At 48.7% G+C, this 20,655-nt stretch overlaps 1 protein-coding gene across 1 annotated transcript in view; it reads right to left on the reverse strand.

Moving 5' to 3' along the window:
- LOC144947556 (zinc finger protein RFP-like) overlaps window positions 1-10,387 on the reverse strand; it is a 55,375-nt gene extending 44,988 nt beyond the window's left edge. The window contains exons 1-2 of the mRNA XM_078876776.1: window positions 9,830-10,387; window positions 9,262-9,357 (exon numbers count right to left, since the gene is read on the reverse strand). Of these exons, the coding sequence (XP_078732902.1) occupies window positions 9,262-9,357; window positions 9,830-10,387 (654 nt within the window). The remainder of the gene's footprint in view (window positions 1-9,261; window positions 9,358-9,829) is intronic.
- Window positions 10,388-20,655: the final 10,268 nt, after the last annotated feature.

Consider the following 20,655-nt stretch of genomic DNA (forward strand, 5'->3'; position numbering starts at 1 on the left):
AGAATGTTGTAAATAAGGTCAGAGATGATAGTTGCTGACGCGCCCGTGTCCACCAGCACCCTGACTTCGATACCGTCTATAAATCCCGTAACCAGACGCCCCGGCCGATGCGGCCACCATCCTGTGGCCCAACTCGGACCATTCAATTTCTCCCAGCCCGCGTACGAACCCCCCTTTCCGAACCGAACCCCCGGCCCCCATGCGCACCTCCTCAGCCGCGAAGCGGCGGCCTATGTGTGACGTGTATGCGGACCGAGCATATGTAGTGCCGCGACTTGCCGGGGGTAGTTGGGACGACTTGGGGCCTTGGTCGTCGTCCAGTCGAGGTCCCGCGGCGCGCTGACGTGGAGCGCGGCATCCGGACGCCACGTGGCCGCGAAGGCCGCAGTTGTAGCACGTGATGAGGGACGTCGCAGGTCTCGGTTGCTCCAGCTTGCGGGTGGATCACAGAGGCGAACGACCCCCCGACCTCCAATCCCCCGGTCGCGCTGTAGCGAATGCCTCCTCCCGTGGGCGGCTGACTTGAGGTTCGGTGTCCACCGGGGCAGGAGCTGAGACCGCGGCAGAAGCGCAGATGACCGCCTGTTTCCGTTTTAGGACCTCATGCGCCTGGATGCTCGTTGCAACTCGCAACGAACAAACGTCCACCTCGTCCGCCGTGTTGGTGGAGACCCCCAGGTCCTGAGCCAGCATCAGCAGCTGTTCCAATACCATGGCGTCCTGCCCCTCCTCGTCCATGCGAGGGAAGGCGGCGTCAGCGAGAGCCAGCAGCGCTGTGCGGTATGCGAGCGCTGTCTCCGTGTCCCCCTTCCGTCGCCCGTAGAATTGGTGGTGGCAGGCGGAGGGTGGACCATATACCTTGGCCATGAGGCCCAGCGCGGCCTTGAGCGTGGAGCGGGCCGACCTCGGAGCGGACCTGAAGGCCGCGAGTGCATTGTCGTCCAGCATCGCAGGCAGTGCCCGTAGCACCGTAGCGTCAGACCACCCCGACATTTCCTGATGGGCGAGGAATCTCCGCTGGAAGGCGCCCCAGTCACCCCCTTCGGGTTTGAAGGCCGTCAGCGCGGGAAGTCGCTGCTGAAAAACCATGTCGTCCTCCGACAGCTGATTTTCCTGCGCCACGCCGTTGGTATGGGAAATGGCGGCACCTATCACGGGCGGTTGATGGCTGACCGCAGCGCACGCTGATGACGTGAGCGGCAGAGAATGGAGGTCCCCGGTCACGTGTTGCTCGCGATTCCCGCCAAATGACGGCGGCTCGGTAAAAATGGCGCCATTTTGAAAGTCCTTGGTGCGCAGCGCATTTTGGCGGGAATCTCCCACGCGACCCCTCTCGACGTCCGTCGACGTCCTTCCTCCTCCTGACGCGGTGAGATCTCCGCCAAGATGGATGCTGCGGCAAGTAGCAGCTCTGCCAGACGAGAGTGTGCGTCGCGGAGTCTGGTGTCGGACCCCAGCGGATAGTCGGGCGCCCGCGAAGGGTCCTGCGACGTCGGCATCTCTTCCTCCTCTCCTCCCGATGCCCGCTGCCCCGAATCGTCATGGTCGTCCTCCCGGTCACGCTCGTGAGTCCGATGAGTCTTCCTTGTATCCATGACTTGAAGACAGGTTCACTTCTGACGCCAGTTGTAATATCTTCAATAATGGCGGGAGACGAGTTGATGGGGCAGCACTCTTTATTCACAACGGTTGCACACGTAACAGTCCCAACCGAGATAACACCTATGTCACACGTGCCTAACTCGCCCACGTACTCCGTCTTCCCCGTGGGGTACGCGCACCTAACTCTGCCTCGACTCAGGCTCTCCGGCTACACTCTCCCCACGGGGAGCTATCAGACCCCTACGCGCACCCGGCTTGGGCCGCACTCAGTCTCTCCCGTAGGGTACGCGTGCCTATCTCTGCCTCGACTCAGGCTCTCTGGCTAGGCTCTCCCCACGGGGAGCTATCAGACCCCTCTTGTCAGACCACGGGTCTCGACCACTGGGCTACACAGCCCGAGCCCTTACAAGGGTGTCAGACCATGAATCCCAAGGCCTCGTCTCTGAGCCTCTCAGAGCCCCGGCCCTTACAAGGGCAGCGGGGCTAGGGGTCCCAGGGCCTAACTCTTCCTTCGTCTTCTGTCTTCACCGGTTACCAACTCCCCGAGTGCCCGCGCGCATCGCCTTACATAGCCCTCCGCTTCCGAGGGGGCGGAGCGTATGCGGACCGCGATGTGAGCACCCACTCGATGTAACCAATCACCACGCGCTGCCTCACGATCCCTCCTGCCAGCGCGTATCACCACTACATATATATGGGGATGCGTTCTCGTCAGTGTTATTTCTTTCAGATGACCAATATATGAGGGCTTCATTGGGGTATCGGTAAAAGCACCAATCTAGATTTGAAGTTTTCGTGATTGCAGGGATCCATACTCTTTGGTTCTTTTGGTAAAGTCACGTAGGTATAAAATAATATAAATCACGACGTTTTGGGCACAACACAAGCGTCCATCATCAGGTGCGACAACCACAGCAAGAAACAATTGCTGAAGCGGGTGAGAGGGCTGCCGTGACAAGAGGATATCGGTAAGAGAAGGGGGAGGAGCAAGGGGAGACAGATAGAGAGGGGGGGGAGCAATGTGAGAGCGTTAGGGGACGAGCAGACGTGATGCCAGTGGGGGGAAGTGGGTGGGGCTGGGAGTGGGAGGCTGAAGAAACTGGAGAAGCAGATATGAAGGCAACAACCATAAAGCAGTTAATGTTTTACCTGGTTAATAACATCCTTCCAATGATTGCTCAATTTGTAACCATCTTCTCGATTGAAGTTATGTCTATGTTTAAATATCTGGATGGCTTCATGAACAAACCTTTGATAGTTGCCCGAAGGTTTGCAGAGCATCTTGGTCTCGGAAAAAAAACAAATTTAGCAAAGACGAGTGCTCTGAACTCGCAAAATTGAAAAAGAGAGATGACATAGTCATCCTCTCGGCCGACAAGGGCAATGCTACTGTCATCATGGATAAAACCATATACAACAACAAAATGCAGGACCTTCTTAATGATGGCAGTTACACCAAAATCAACAAAGATCCTACTAACCGCCTGGCTACAAAAACCAACAATATCATTACCAGTTCGACTTCTCTAATCGAACCATTCAAATGGCTCTCTCTTAAAACCTGCTACTAGACCACCCAGATTCTATGGTCTTCTTAGAATCCATAAAGAAGGTACTCCACTTCGGCCCATCGTTTCCACTATCAATTCACTGACCTACAAACTGGCCCGTTTTCTGTCTGATACCTTGCTTCCATTCACTGCCAAGACTACCTCAGCAGTACGTAACTCAGCTCGCTTGGTCTCTCTAATCAAGGGCATTTCACTGTCCCCAGATGATTTTCTCATCAGCTTTAATGTAGTTTTTCTGTTCACCAAGGTTCCTGTGCCTGACACCTTAGCAATCATTGAAGATTTAGTCCAACATAGACTGAATCCTGATGTTCCTACTCTGGTTAGGCACTGCCTTACCAACACTTACTTCACCTGGAATGGTACTTTCTACAAACAAAATGAAGGTACTCCCATGGGTTCCCCCTTATCACCAGTGATGGCGAATGCTTTCATGGAGAAATTTGAAACAGATGCCATCCATACTCATTGTTTTTTTCGGTGAAGTCACGTATGTGGAAATAAAATTAAATTTAAATAAATAAAATAAAGTTAGATTAAAATAAATCACGACGTTTCGAACACAACACAAGCACTCATCATCAGGTGGAAATGGGGTAAAACAGAGAGCAAAGAGTGACCAACGTAGAAGAAATAAAATATCTGATGATGCAGCAGTGATGAGAAATAAACTGGCACTAGATGAACACATGCAGTAAGGAAAACAACAGGCAAATGAAAAGTGTCTTGTTGTTCAGAACTATGGAAGGAACCGGAGAGAGAGTAAGACCTCACACAGAATGGATTGATGACATTAAAGATTGTTGCCAGAAAGATGTGGCACTACTAGAGCATATTGGCACAAGACAGAGAGAGGAAAGTGGAAACCAATGACGACATGGGCAGTAGACATTACGGGCTATCTGCCCATAGATCGTCATGATGGTGATCACCAGGTAGGGCAGTGGTGGTGTGGTGGTCATCAAACTGTTTGGTGAGTAATTTATGAATGGGTGCTGGGCTGTCTTCACCAACCCACATTGGCCAACTTGGTAAAATATGGTTAAGCAATCTGATTGCTTGTCGGTTGTGGAAAGGCCTCAATGTTACACTCGTTTCACAAAGAGTGTAAATTATCCATGAGAGGTGTTTGTGTACAAACATAATGTACATACATGTAAATTATGTATGTTGATTAACTGTGAATAACCCAACTAATAATATATATAAATTGTAATTTGTATAAATACATGAACCCCTCCCCCATCCCCAGGTCTTCGCAACTGATTAGCTGACAAATAATGACATCGCATTTATCTCTCTATTTAACACCGAAATCAGAGGATTTCTCCACAATTTTGGCTGTTGCCTGATGAAGCTGGTTGAAATTACCGGTGAAACGTCATACTCGAATTGTAAATGTTGTGGGTTTACTCTCCAACACACCGGTGTGCTGAACTAGTAACTAATTGGCATGTTTTGTTTACGTGGCAAACTTTACTTATTGGCTGTGTTGGGTGGTGGCAGGTTTAATGACACATTTATATTTTCACGATCTAACCCCAAAACACCTATTTTGGATAATATTGGTCGCAAAAGTGTTAAACTGGTGTAAATTATTATTACCATCACAAGGTGACTCGATGGAGGATACAAATCAATCATTAGCAGGCCGTTGTGTAGCGATACTCGTGATACATCGCCAGGCAACCCTGTCCTGGGTTCCACTCCATGTCAAGAGCAGGCCACCTAGATGAGAATGCCTGAGATCGGCCTCAATTGTGCGTCCAGGTCAGCCTCTGCCTGCCCCTGGGCCACCTCCAATAGCGAGGAAGGCCGTCAATGATTCCACGCAGAGCTCTGGTGTGATGAGCCAACATGTCAGCTTATGTAATCTATCCACAGAGCCAGATCCTCCTGGCTGTGACTGCTTCAAACAGCGGCTGTCGTGCTGTTCACCGATGGACTCCGGTATTTGAGAAAAGCTCGCAGAGTGAATGTGAAGTCTCCGTCGCAAGCTACACTGGTCAAAGGCGTCAAGTTCTCTATATGATGAAATGCTCTCTTGAATGTCATATATTTGGTTAGAATATTAATCCATGCGGTTGATAGCAACGAGGCTCAGACCCATTTCCTTGCAGAAATATTAAAAGTATACGCAATTGCATTATTATTGGTTGCCTTATGCGCACGACACCAAGATGAAGCAATTAATACATCACAATGAACGCAAACTGTAATGCAAGTGAAACCAGTTTTAACATTTCATTATTTATGCATTGTCTACTTTATACTTGTGTAATGCGGGCGTAAGCGACCTTCCGGATGTGACGTCACGGGGGGGGGTGGAGTCATGTCACGTGGGAGGAAGGTTCAGGTCCTTAAAGGGGTAAACCGGAAGGAGAAGGCAGTCGGGGTGTGAATGGAAAGGAGTGAGGCCACGCGGGCGAACGAGAGGAGGGGGGCACCGTCGGCCATCGGGAGCCAACCCCGGGGAGTAGGGAGCTACTGGGTGGTGTGAAGCTGCAGAGAAGTACAGCCAGTAAGGCTGTGTGTTAGAGGCAGCGGTGTGGCTGCCAGGAGTTGCAGGAGCAACCAAGAAGGAGACAGCACGAGGCTGTCAGAGCTGCGGAGTGGCTGGGAGAAAGAGAAGAGCTGCAGCAAGGACAGCCAGGGGGGCTGTGTGAGAATAACAGCAGCGGAGCTGCTGTGGTGCTACGAGAGCGACAAGGAACAGCAGCGGGGCTGCTGATGGTGACTGGAGCGACATCGGAGCCAGCACTGTGGGGACTGAACAAATAGGAGACAGCCGTGTGGGAAATACTGTACGAACCAAATAAAGGACACTGAGCCAGACATCGTGGTCAAGTCTTTTATTACACTGGTGTCAGAAGTGAAACGGCATGTCGAAACAAGTAAGGAAGAAAATTACTCCGGCGCCAGCATCGGCTTCTTCGTCCGACGACGACGATTTCCCTCCAACCATGGATCCTGCTGGGGTGGTGGAGGAGAGCCCTGCTGAAGCGAGCACGGGGACGGGAGTGGAAGATGTTGGCGCGATGGCGGGTCCGTCAACATCATCGGACGCTGATCAAAGATGGCAACAGATGGCGGAACAACTGGAGGCACTCAAGGACGTCCTGGCGCAACTTTGTCATCTCGTCACGCCAAGGACGATGGAGGAAGCGGAAGGTGCTCCACGGGCCGCCATGTTGCCTGCCCTGCCGCCGCCATTGACCACGTGGCAAGAAGCCGCCATCTTGCGCGCTCCGCAGCGCCAAACCGCCATCTTGGCCACGCCGCGGGCCGACGCCATTTTGAATTTGCCTCCAGAACAACCACCATTGGAGGACGGCGTGAAGAGGAGTCGGAGTCGCCACCTTACCACAGTTAAAGAATTCTCCATCGGGGGCGATTGGAGCGCTTTCACCTGCCGATTCTTGGCAGCGGTTCGTTCAGCAAGATGGTCCGATGCGGAGGCTTTGGAGGTGTTGCCGACTCTGCTGGACGACGAATCTGTTCGATTTTTCCGTTCTATAACGACCGATAAGAAGAAGACCTTATGTGGAGTTTTTGAAGAAATGGCCGACGCTTATGAGCCACCTGACGACGCGCATCGGCGATTCGCTCAACGACAACGAGCACCTGAGGAATCGCCCGTGGCGTTCAGGGGTGCGGTGCTGGAGCTGGCCATGGCAGCCTATCCTGAGACGCCACAGGACCTGCTCGAGCCTCTCATATTAGGTAAAATGCTGGAGTTGTCTCGGGATCTGGGGATCCCCATGCCTGTGTGTGGGCATGAGAAGCTTACTTCTCGGGCGGCAGCAAAGTGTCTGGATGCGCAATTTAATCTCCGTCGCTGGAAGCAAGTGGCGGCGTGGACGGGGGGGCCCGTCAAAGAGGGGGGCGCGCTGGGGTGGGACCCTACGAAGGCGGTCTACTTTCCGGAGGAGCGGGGCCCTCAGGAGCTGACGGCCGCCTCTGCTCCATGGCCGGGGCCGCGCGCTACGCTACCAGGACGGAGCCGTCGGGATGCAAGGCCTGCGCTTCGGCGCAACGATGTCGACTGCTTCCGCTGCGGGCGGAGGGGCCACTACGCAAAGGATTGCTGGGCCCGCTTCCCGGGTCCGCCGCAGCAGGAGGCCACAACACCGGACAAGCGGACCAAAGAACCTCCGAAACAGACCGGCCGTGACACCGCAGGGGACGAGGGGCCCCGCTCGGAGGGCGCCTGCCAGGTCTGCGGGACCCTCGAGCCCTGCAGCCCTTCCGACCCCGCTGCAGGCACAGTCGCGGGACACGGCCAAGACTAATTCTTCAGGGACACGGGACGTTGGTGGACTTCCAGCCGCAACAGGGGAATTACCCCCTGTCATTCTTCGAGTTCCATCGCGTTCCCGTTCTGCAAGTGGGCCGCCGACCGTCCGGGACGGGCCGGCGTCCCGCACACGTTCCAAATCGCTTACGTTTCGTTGATTGTATGTTGTGTTATTGTTCTTGTTCTTACCGCTGTATTTATTGCATGCTTCTCGTACGTTCGTTGATGTTACTTGTGTTGTTGTTCTTGTTGTTATATTGCATGCTTAGTGTCCTTTAAGGGGGAAGGTCGTTCGCCGCATTACGGTTTGGTATTGTTCAGCCGAGGTCGGCTGGGATTTTCTCTACGGGGGAGGGTGGTGTAATGCGGGCGTAAGCGACCTTCCGGATGTGACGTCACGGGGGGGGGTGGAGTCATGTCACGTGGGAGGAAGGTTCAGGTCCTTAAAGGGGTAAACGGAAGGAGAAGGCAGTCGGGGTGTGAATGGAAAGGAGTGAGGCCACGCGGGCGAACGAGAGGAGGGGGGCACCGTCGGCCATCGGGAGCCAACCCCGGGGAGTAGGGAGCTACTGGGTGGTGTGAAGCTGCAGAGAAGTACAGCCAGTAAGGCTGTGTGTTAGAGGCAGTGGTGTGGCTGCCAGGAGTTGCAGGAGCAACCAAGAAGGAGACAGCACGAGGCTGTCAGAGCTGCGGAGTGGCTGGGAGAGAGAGAAGAGCTGCAGCAAGGACAGCCAGGGGGGCTGTGTGAGAATAACAGCAGCGGAGCTGCTGTGGTGCTACGAGAGCGACAAGGAACAGCAGCAGGGCTGCTGATGGTGACTGGAGCGACATCGGAGCCAGCACTGTGGGGACTGAACAAATAGGAGACAGCCGTGTGGGAAATACAGTACGAACCAAATAAAGGACACTGAGCCAGACATCGTGGTCAAGTCTTTTATTACACTTGTGTTATGACGTTGGAGACACCGACTTTAGAGGGTTTATTTATTTCTTGACCTTTTCACAGCGTTGGCTCGATTACACAGTCACCACTTGACTATACATCAACGACGGACTATATAGCGATGACTGACGACGAAGTGACAGCAGCGATGACAACGATGACAGCATCGACCCCGATCCCCACGGCAGCCCAGAACCCCGCTTCTCGCCCCCTTTTACCCTCCAGCGTGGCCCATGCCACCGCCTCTGCCCACACCCCGCTTCTCGAACTCTCTCACAGGTTCCTGAAGATTCCATCATTCCCCTCTTTGTTTCCTGGCTTGGTATGGTTACTAGTCGTATATACTGTCTCTGTTGTTACCACTCGTCTCCTATAATGTCTCCACACCTGAAGTTAACCACTCGTGGTCGCTAGTCCACGCACTGTCTCTACGTTTGGATGCATGACGAGACGTTTTCCCTTCATTACCTGTAATATCTCTTCAAGTCATCTCTTGTGTTCTAGAATTAAAGAGCTAAGATTTACTATTATATTTTATCACAATCTTTACTTGTTTAAGTGTTAGTTTTTAATCCAACACAATCGTTGCCCCATTCACTTTTATTTTATCAAACCCGTAAAAAGAATTTCCCTTATACGTCTTTGCAGTGGTACTAGAAATTAACGTTTTGTCATAAACGTTGCATTTTAATATCCACATTCAAGAAGCAATTTACATCATGTATTGCTCTTTCCTATTACACTGACGCCTCACGACGTTCGCTTGAATCTACGGAGTTGTCCTCACAGGAAGTCACAGATTCCACGGAGGGTGAAGGTCACAATGTAACAGAGCCCACGCGTGGTACCTGCACGTCCTTGCGAGCGGCCTTCATCCGTCCCACGGACGCCTCCGCCTTCTTCCTTTTCTCCTCCACCACTCGCGTCTCCTCTCCGACTCCACTCTGCAAGAGACAAAGTCACCAGAGGAGACTCCACTCCCTGAGCGGCCCCCCTCTCAGCCACACTTCACAGGGAGCACTCCACAGTGATGGCTCTATAATTGTCCACCAGAAGAGTGCTCAGTTTGTCAGGCTGGACTGACTTAACATTTTGTAAACAAGTAGGCAAGGCTCAGTGATGAGAATAACTTCCTGGTATTTTTGATTGAATGAGATGTGGAAGTTGTGAATTTGTCAGCTCGACTCCTGGTATGGTAGAGGCCACATCAGGGGACATGGACAAGATCGTTCCACACAACAGCTCTTCACTTCACGTGCAATGTCCAATCACGGCCTTCCTCCAGCACGGCTCACCCAAAAAGCGTCGAACCACCCTCCTCCCTGCACTCCAACTCCTGTCCCTTCCTTTCCCTGCCAAAACCGAATGGCTACCTTGAACTGAAGCGATCCCATTCTCACACACTGAGGTGCTCACCTTCCGCGTATCATGCTCATCCTCCAGTGTGTCGACATCATGCCCTCTATGTTCCCCGGTAATGGTACAGGCCATGCACACCGGGCTCGCGTCCTGCTTGCAGTAGAACATGAGCTCCTGTTTGTGCTTCTTGCATCTTCTTTCCTCCAGGCTGACAATGGGAGCCACCAGGACGTGGTCCATCAACTTGGGGGTTTTCAGATGAGGCTTCAGGTGGGATTCACAGAAGGAAGTCTCACATCTGAGACAGGTCTTCACTGCAGGAGTCTCCCCATCACCACAGGTGTCACAGAAGACAACTGCAGCCATCCTCTCTCCAACTCTGAGCTGCTCCACCAGGTTGGCGAGCGCCACGTTCCTCTTCAGCTGGGGTCGCTCAGGGAAGGCCGCTCGGCACTGCGGGCAGCTGAAGTTGCTCGCTGTCTTCCAGGCACCGTCCAGACACCGGAGGCAGAATGAGTGTCCGCAGCTCAGCGTGGAGGGGCAGTCAAACGTGCCCAGGCAGATGGGGCAGCTCAGCTCACTGTCTACACAATCACTGGGAGACGCGCTCGCCATGGCCCATGGCTTCACTCGGACTCAGTCGCTCGCCGCGGCTCACAGAGGAGCTATCGCAGCAGCAGCTGCTCACGCAGCGGAGACGAACAAGGAAATGAACTTGACTTCACCTGCAGTTAAGTTATAAATACCTCGAGACACGCCCTGGAATGTTCCATACGGCGGCTGGGCTCACCTGTGTAGACGTGGCAGTACAGTCATGCACTGTGTTAGCTAAAACTGACTTTTGTGTTTAGTTGTCCTTCCCCTGCACTTCCGATTAGCACGGTTGGCTATGTACGGTGTGGAAGAAGTTCAACATACATACATACATAGCTTTGACCGCTCTCAAGTGATATAATTTTTATACAAACAAAACCCAGCAGCAGCAGCAAGGGACGCAGCGCTAATGGTTTGTCCCACAAGCTGATTGACCGGCTAGGTCAGGCTGTGTGCATTGCACACAGTGGAACCGCACCTTGTACAAACATTCTGATGGTAAAGGTTAACTAGTTTTTTCCCATCTGTGTTTTCATTCATTATTTTTTATTGCAAGGCCTGTTTGTTTAAGCTTCAGTCTGTAATCGTCTTCCACCTTTATCAACTAATATTTAACTACTGGCTTCATGCACCCTCTGTTCATCTGTCAATAATTGTTTAGTTTTTTTTTATTCTGACTACACCGTATTATGCTGAGTGGACGGTGGTTGTATGTATGTTGAACTTATTTTTCACCGTACGTAGTCAACCGTGCTAATCGAAGGTGTGTGGGTGAGTGATTTAGTGTGTGGATGAGTGGTTGGGTGAGGGGTTTGGTGAGTGGTTTGGTGAGTGGGTGTGTGGGTGAGTATGTATGTTGAACTTATTTCGCAGCGTACGTAGCCACTCGTGCTAATCTAAAGTGCGAGTGAGTGGGTGGTGGAGTTTGAGTGAGTAAGTGGGGGGGTTATTGGTGAGAGGGGAGACAGATGGGCAGGAGGATGGCGTGAAGGATGGACGAGCAGGTGGTGAGGGAGGGCTGGAGGAAGGGTGGCTGGGAGGGCGTGCGGTTGAGTGGTTGGGTCCCTGGGTGGGTGGCCTCACAAATGATCACCTATTGTTAATGTTAAGATTTTAAATCCTGGAATCGCTGAGTTTGGACGATTTCTATAAAACCTTTTTTTTATTTGACCAGGTAAGGCCCACTGAGGTTTACAGCTCTTTTCAGAAGCGACCTGGCCACAAATCATAGCTCAACGACGTGGCTTATTATGCGGACATTTATAGCAGCCAAACACTCTAAACGCATGTTTCTAAGTATGGAGGGAAAAATTGGGGAAACGGAGACAAATTAACGCGACTACTTGTAGAGAGACAAGCAAACCCCAAGTACATGTACAGGCGTCAGGGTCGGGATCGAACCGACGACCTCCTGTATACCAGGCGAGGTAGTTAACATCTCGTAGCCACCACAGCGAGATGAAAAATAAATCACAGATCAGCGACAACGAACAAGGAAACGAGCTGACTTCACCTGCAGCTAAATTATAAACACCACGAGACGCGCCCTGGAATGTCGCACGCGGCAGCCCGTACTCACCTGTGTAGACGTGGCGTCACATTCACACACACAGTGTCAAGGTTAAAGAGTCGCAATTGATATATTTTTACAAAAACCCCACGGTAACCATGAAAACAGTGATGGTTTGTCCGATAGACTGGTTACACCCGCTTGGCTGAGGCTGTGTTTTTCTACTGTAAACCTCACCGTGTAAATTCTTATTAAAGATTTAAAATAATAAATAGGCTATCGCGACCAATATTATCTATAAAACGTGTTTTTGGGGTAGATCGCGTAATTATAAGTGTCGTTAAACCCGCCACCACCCGTCACAACCAATGAGTAAGGTTTGTCACGTAAACTAAATAAGTAAAATGTAAAAATATTTTTTTTAACACGCTTTAATGAAATGTACCATACTCTTCTTGGTTCTTTCGGTAAAGTCACGTAGAAGGGAAGTAATAAAATAATAAAAATAAAACATTACAAAGTAATTCTCACGACGTTTCGACTTTACCGAAAGAACCAAGAAGATGAATCCCTGCAGTCACGAAAGCTTTAAATCGAAATTGTACCATACTCGTAATGGCAGAACTCGACGACGCCAGCAAGTGGCCCCGAAGCTTGCCACAACGTAAGGGACCGTGGTGATTTACAGCCAACGTTAGTTGAGCGTAGACAATTAGACCCAAGCCGAAACATAACATGTAAAAAATAATGTTTAAAAAATATACTTGTTTTTATATAGAGTACTAGCATAAGTACCCGGCGTTGCTGAGGCTGGGTTTTAAAAATATTTCAAAACTACTGTTAATAATGTAACTGCAGTGCGTACTGACTGTGGTGGTACCTGCTTTCACTGCAGCAGTGCATACTGTGGTGGTACCTGCTATGATTACAGCAGTACATGGTGACTCTATAGCAGTATTTATGGACTGTATAGCACAAAGTACTCACCTGTCAGAGTGGCGTGGTGAGGCCTAGTCCCGTGCAGAGCCTCCGGCCTCGCCTAAATTGGCCACCCGGCTGAGGCTGGGTACTGGGGCCGCTACCCCCCCCCCCCCCCGCGCTACAATAATACTGTCTAATCGTTATAATTTTATTATCTACCGAGCCTATAATAGTAATTGCACACATTGTGGTGGGGGGGGAGTGAAGAGGACGTGAAACTTTGATGAATTTACCTCAGAGTCGCGTGTTAATGCGTGCGCATATTTTTAACGGGAATTCAAAATGGCGTCCACCCCGCAGCGAATGCGTCGCTACCCGTTGCCAGGGGCAACCGCCATGGAAAACCAAACGGACCAATCGCGTCTCGCAAATCCCTGACATTTCGTCCGATGAAACTGCGTATGGTCCGGCGACACACACACACACAGACAGACAGACAGACAAACAGACAGACAGATTTGCGATTTTATATATATAGATAGTATTGTCATCAGTATGAGTATACCAAGTTTGTAGTCGATACCACATTGGGAATTGGGTTAAAATTGAGTTACAAGATTTCAGGATACGACAACAACAACAGTGAGTTCAATAAAAGCGTGTAATAATAATACAAACATTCTGGCTAGAGTGAGGCTGTGCGTTTTGCCCAGCAAACCACACAGCTGTCAGTTCGTATTCAAGGTTTAACAAAAAAAGATTCCCCTAAACCAGGGGGTTCAGAAACCAAAACAACAAGGAGAGACATTTTTTCTTATTTTTTACAATTCGATAAGTTATTATTTCAAGAGCCGCAATGCAACGTGGTGTGAGTACGAGACACGGTGGTGGTGGTCATTGATAAATAAGAACGTGGTGTGAGTACGAGACACGGTGCTGGTGGTGGTGGTCATTGATAAATAAGAACGTGGTGTGAGTACGAGAGACGGTGGTGGTGGTCCTTGATAAATAAGAACGTGGTGTGAGTACGAGAGACGGTGTAGGTGGTTCGTGATAAATAAGAACGTGGTGTGAGTACGAGAGACGGTGGTGGTGGTGGTGCGTGATAAATAAGAACGTGGTGTGAGTACGAGAGACCGTGGTGGTGTTGGTCCGTGATAAATAAAAACGTCTCACGAAGCAGCCGTCCCTCAAAGAGCCGCACGCTGCTACAGAGCTGCAGGTTGCCGACCGCGTGCCCTGAACCAACTGGTGTCAGTGTCAAGTAATAATAATAATTTAATTATGTTATTATATTAATTTAATTATTATGTAATTGGAAATGGATAATGTTACGAATATAACTTAACCATCATCCGTCGATTCAAATTTGAATTTGTTAATAATCGTATTATAACAGTTACAGTGATTTATCATGCTGACTTACATTAATTTGTCTAGATTTGAAGCTTTCGTGACTGCAAGGATTCATATTCTTAGGTTTTTTCGGTAAAGTCACGTAGGTAAAACATCAAAATTAATAAAAATAAAATAAAATAAAGATCACGACGTTTCGGAGGCAACACAAGTCTCCGTCATCAGGTGGGACCGTCACAGCCAGATTAGCTGCATCAAGTGAGGCAATGATTCAAGATGTAATCCCTTAAAAGCGAGTTGAGGAGGGAGGAGAGGGGGGGGGGAGCTCATCAGAATGTGGTAGCCAATGAATGGAACGTATCGGGAGGGAGGGTGGCGGGGCCAAAAGGGTGGGCGACGGCGTGGAAGCGATTGTGCGCAAGCGACAAACTGCTGCACACGCCAACGCATTGGACAGAGAGGGGGGAGGGGGAGGCCTGATACACATGGGCATTTCCGTTCTTTTCTATCATGTGTATCAGGCCTCCCCCTCCCCCCTCTCTGTCCAATGCGTTGGCGTGTGCAGCAGTTTGTCGCTTGCGCACAATCGCTTCCACGCCGTCGCCCACCCTTTTGGCCCCGCCCCCCTCCCTCCCGATACGTTCCATTCATTGGCTACCACATTCTGATGAGCTCCCCCCCCCCTCTCCTCCCCCCTCAACTCGCTTTTAAGGGATTACATCTTGAATCATTGCCTCACTTGATGCAGCTAATCTGGCTGTGACGGTCCCACCTGATGACGGAGACTTGTGTTGCCTCCGAAACGTCGTGATCTTTATTTTATTTTATTTTTATTAATTTTGATGTTTTACCTACGTGACTTTACCGAAAAAACCTAAGAATATTAATTTGTCTTGCAATGACCCACGGAGAGAGAAACCATTATCAACCACAGGGGTGATTTTATTCCATAATTTAACAGTTTTACGAATAAAACTTTACCCTATTCCGTCGATTCAAGTTGTAATTTGTTAATTATTCTATAATAACAGCTGCAGTGATTTTATAATTCTATGTCTTGTTTTTAATGTTTTTAAGTAAAAGTTAATGCGAAATTGTTGCTACTCCCCCCCTTCCCGCTGAGTAAGTGGTACATTCCGAACAGCCCAACAGCTACGGTGAGCAATGTGGATCAAAGCAGATACCGGTAACGCGATTTGTTATCACATATGTTAATTTGGCATCTTTGAACTGAAGTACATCAGAATCGAAATATTTATACTGCAGGAGGAATCCGATGACCTGTAAAGCTCTTTTTAACGGATGTCCAGTAGGAGCACGGGTAAGAACGTTACAACATCAAACAGTACACAAACATGATAGTAGCGCAAGTACAAGGAAAGTTAACACATCACCATAACACACCTAACAGTATTCTTAGGTTTTTTTCGGTAAAGTCACGTAGGTAAAAAATAAAAAATTATAAAAGTAAAATAAAATAACACAAGCTTCCGTCTTGCCTCCGAAACGTCGTGATTTTTATTTTATTTTTTATTTTACTTTTATTAATTTTAATTTTTTACCTACGTGACTTTACCGAAAAAACCTTAGAATATGAATCATTGCAGTCACGAAAGCTTAAAATCTAGAACACCTAACAGTAGTTTAACACGTAAAGCTTTCGCGACCAATAACCATTATACAGTTTTATCGGGGGTTAACCATCTAACCCAAACAACCTGCATTATGCACATCCACAGTATATATATATAAATATAAAAGTTTGTAGTTCCCTGCGTCTTGTTGACATTCGGGTGATTGCCACAAAGTGCTTTGCTTTATCCACCGCTTTCTTTGTTGTCGGAGTGTAGTGACGACTTCGCCTTGGCTCCGTGTCGCCATGGACTGCGTCTGTAGCGCGTTGTGGCGAATGGCGTGCGGGTGGTGCAGCTCGTTGACGCACAGCAGCTGCTGCTGCTGTTGTTGTTGTACAACCAGAACCGGCCCTAGACCTTTGGGGGCCCTAAGCAAAATTTGGTTGGAGGCCCCTTTGATGTATGATTTTTTTCACCCACTAGCTAGCAGTGACTCTAGGGGGCCCTCTGCTTTCCACGGGGCCCTTTGCAATTGCAAGGGTCGCTTAGTGGCTGGGCCGGCTCTGTGTACAACATTAATGGTTGACGCCTCATCAATGTCTCTTTCAATTCACGATGCGTGATTTATCACCGATGTGACTTTTATTTGACGATATCATTCTTGATTTGACGCTTTCGTGACTGCAGCAATCCATACTCTTTGGTTGTTTCGGTGAAAAATATCTACGTGACTTTACCGAAAGAACCGAGGAGTTTACTTCTCATAATTTTCTCACAATAACCTCGCCTTAAAGCTTTCGTGACTGCAGGGATTCACCTTCTTGGTCAGGTCTGTCTCCTCGGCAGACCTGTTCTCCACCTGAGGATGGCTGCTTGCGTTGTGGCCGAAACGTCGTGAGAATTATTTTATTATGTTTTATTTTTTATTATTTTATTATTTCCATTCTACGTGACTTTACCGAAAGAACCAAGAAGAATAACCTCGCCGTTGACTGTTTACAGCTCAGATCTGGCACATGATGTGGGTATGCAGAGCTGTCAGCCCCTTTTCAGTGCCCTACTTTATTACGGACCAATACAGACGTGATCGGTCACTCCGTGTCCCTTATAAATCTCAGCATTCATCCATCAAAGTCCCATCACAAGGGAGAAACACAAAGACATAGACAAACAAAATTATTTTACTCAATTTTCCTGGACAACAATATGGGTAAACCCGTATGGGTTTACAGGTTTTGGTATGTAACAACATTACACATCACACTATATAGCACACTATGCACTGTCTATAACTCAACTATAGTACATGGTGAGGGTATGTAACAGCATTACACATCACACTATACAGCACACTATGCACTGTATATAACTCAGCTATAGTACATGGTGAGGGTATGTAACAACATTACAGATCACACTATACAGCACACTATGCACTGTCTGTAACTCAGCTATAGTACATTGTGAGGGTATGTAACAACATTTCACATCACACTATACAGCGCACTATGCACTGTATGTAACTCAGCTGTAGTACATGGTGAGGGTATGTAGCAACATTACACATATACACTATACAGCACACTATGCACTGTATGTAACTCAGCTATAGTACTTGGTGAGGGTATGTAACAACATTACACAGCACACTATACAGCACACTATGCACTGTATATAACTCAGCTATAGTACATGGTGAGGGTATGTAACAACATTACACATCACACTATACAGCACACTATGCACTGTATATAACTCAGCTATAGTACATGGTGAGGGTATGTAACAGCATTACGCACACGTGTACTATATCTGAGCTGTACACAGCAGATAGTGTGATGTGTCATGTTATGGAACACATCATTGCTTGGGTCTGGGTAACGGCCCCCCAAATAGTAAATATAAACATACACTCACATAGCTACTCAGTGGTGTGTTACACTCTCATTTAGATACAAATACATACGCATTTACAACTCATTCATAAATATAAACACACACTCGCATAGCTACTCAGTGGTGTGAGTTACACTGTCATAGACACATGGAGAAACTGAAATGCACACAAATATATATCTGTGCAAATTCACACGTATTTTTAACATTGGAGAAAACTCACGTTTATTCATGACACTGTATGGACTTAGACGGTAGTACTGTATACAACAGGTGACGTTTCGAGCAACGGCCCCTCTTCACAGCACATTCCGAGCCCGGAAAAGTGTAGAGCGACTCTACGAATGTGCTGATATTGTTTCTTCGTGGTTATTTGTGCGCCACTGTCAAACGCAGCGTCGCTAAAAATAATCGGTGATTTGAGAACGGCTCGCCACGCTGCAGAAGCTGGCGTTGTTATTTATTTATGAATTCGCTGTTGATCCGCTAAACTCTGCCACGTGCACACAGAGAGAAACGCGTGCGTGGGAACCAATTCCAACCCCTTACATTCACTCAAGCAACGATCATCAGAGTAAAAACCGAAACACGCACGCACTCATTCAGAATTGCAGTCCTTCATCTTTGGTTCTTTCGGTAATGTCACGTATAAAGATAAAATAATAAATTAAATAATAGCATACGACCTTTCGATTGCAACACAAGCAATCATCATCAGGTATAAATGAAATAGCAACAAAAAATCTAACCAGAAAACTATAGACAGACATATAAGCAGACAGATATCTCCAAGATACATAGAGAGAGAGAGTAACACAAGTACAGATAGGGAGATCGTCTCTGGGGAGTGGCCTTAAATAGGCAGAGGGGGCGGGGGCAGAGAGATGGAGGGGGTTAGAGAAAAAATTAACATGTCAAGGCCACTCCACAGAGACGATCTTGGCTGCGTGGTATCACGTGGGCCAGGGATTATAAGGGGTGGAGAAAGACAGCACGTGGTCAGTGTGCGGAGGAACGAAGGGGAAAGCCACGTGGCTGGTGCCGTGGTCCCGCTCCAGCCACGTGGCGGGCCACGGCAGTCTCTCTCACGCTGTCAGCCAGCAGCGTGAAGGAGCAGAGAGGGAGGCGAGGGAACCGAGTGTGTGAATGCGGTGGAAGGCTGTGAACAGGAAAACGAATAAACAACTCTGAAGTCAAGATGTCGTCTGAACGGGATTTATTACACCTGTGAAGGTATATGCTGTAGATTTACAAATCGTACCGGGTTTAATCTCAGGCTCAGCTTTGAGAGAGACACTTTCAAGCCTGTGTAATGCGAGCGTAGGCTGGGGCTTCGCCGCCCCAGCCCCTAAGCCATCGGCGGCAGGGTTCAAGGGTGGAGCCCGACGGCGCTAGGGGGTGCTATTATCTGGAAACTTCTTAAGGGGTGTGGTGAAGGGCGGAGTCTGGGTGACGCGGGAAGGGGCTCGTGGTCAGTTGGTCAGAGCTGTAAGCTGGACCACGTGGCGGGTCTCCGCGAGCCATCGGCCACGTGGCAATGCGGAGATGGCTCCCAGCACGCCGTTTGCCAGCGGTGCGCGGGAGCGGAGAAGCGGGGCACCAGCTCACGCGACGCGGAACGTCCGAGAGAGCGGAACGCGAGCTGTCCAGATAACGAAGAAATAAACAGATGGAGACACAGTCGCTTGTCGTCGACCTGTTTTATTACACCTGGATGACAATCTTGAATAAAGATTTTCAGATTTAATTTTTAATTCACCCAGAATATTTGGACCCTTGACCCACAATACAATGTGATTCCAATTCACAGGTAACCCAGAACACAATAAAGTCTATTTATATTTATGCAATCTAACTCAATAAACATTTATGATTGGTAATATTGGTTGCGACAGCCTACGTGTTAAAGTCGATTTGTTAAACCAGGTGAGAACTCAAGATACCAGGATGAGTGTCGGTTGCAAGAATGATGATGCTGCTGCTTCTGATGATTCTGTTACTACTACTAATGATTATATTAGTATTAATGCTGCTGGCCCTACTCCTGATAATATTTATGATGCTAGCAATGATGCTGCTGCTTATGTTATTGATTATTCTGTTACTGCTGATAATGATTGTATTATTATTGATTATGGCCCTACTTCTGATACTGATCATGATGCTAACGATGGAGCTACCACTGCTAATGCTGTTGCTCCTACTGTTGTACTAATTTTGCTGCTGATGATATTTCTGCTGATGCTGCTGATTATGATCGAGTCGAGTTGAATTTGAGTTCAACGAGGTGAGCACTCAGGAGATCAGGATACGTCTTATTGACAAGAGTTACCTGGGTCACAAAAATGAAAAAAAAATTGGAAAACAAGTCAAACCCATGCCAGCAATGAAGAAAATAGAAATCTCACACAGCCCAGAGCACAATGCGATTAGTGTTCACACAATTACACAACTCGTACGATATAATAGATGTCTAAAATCATCTACGCGTCGCTAAACAGCCTCAGACACGTTAAGGAGAGGCGCCGTGGTGGCTAGGAGACGTTAACTCCTTCGCCTGGTATGCAGGAGGTCGTGGGTTTTATTACGACCCTGACAGCTGCTGTATATTTGGAGTTTGTGGTGTCTTAATGCATGTTAGTCGTGTTGTAATGGAAGGTAGATATTCACTCTAGAAAAATATCAGGCACTTAATTATTTAAACCAACTTCAAAGTCAAAACAATTAAAATATTAATCAAAGCAAACCTTTATTATAATGAATAATGGTGGCGAAAAACCTCCTCCTATTACTAGGTGTGGCTTCTCTCTGTCTATACCCTTTAAAATAAAACTCTTTTGGGTGGGTGAAGGAGTCACTCAACCCCTGGTAAAAAAAAAATGCTTCATCCCAGCGACGCTCAGCATACACCACGAGTAGTCCCCCCTAGTGATGCCATCCCATTCCCACCCCGGGTTTATCGCCCAACGAGCGAGTGACCGCGAGGGGGACGGCGCGCGTCACCCCGTAGCGTCACGTGACGCGTGTTCCCA

This window comes from Lampetra fluviatilis, chromosome 45 (assembly GCF_964198595.1).
Source record: "Lampetra fluviatilis chromosome 45, kcLamFluv1.1, whole genome shotgun sequence".
Classification (NCBI taxonomy): Eukaryota; Metazoa; Chordata; class Hyperoartia; order Petromyzontiformes; family Petromyzontidae; genus Lampetra; species Lampetra fluviatilis.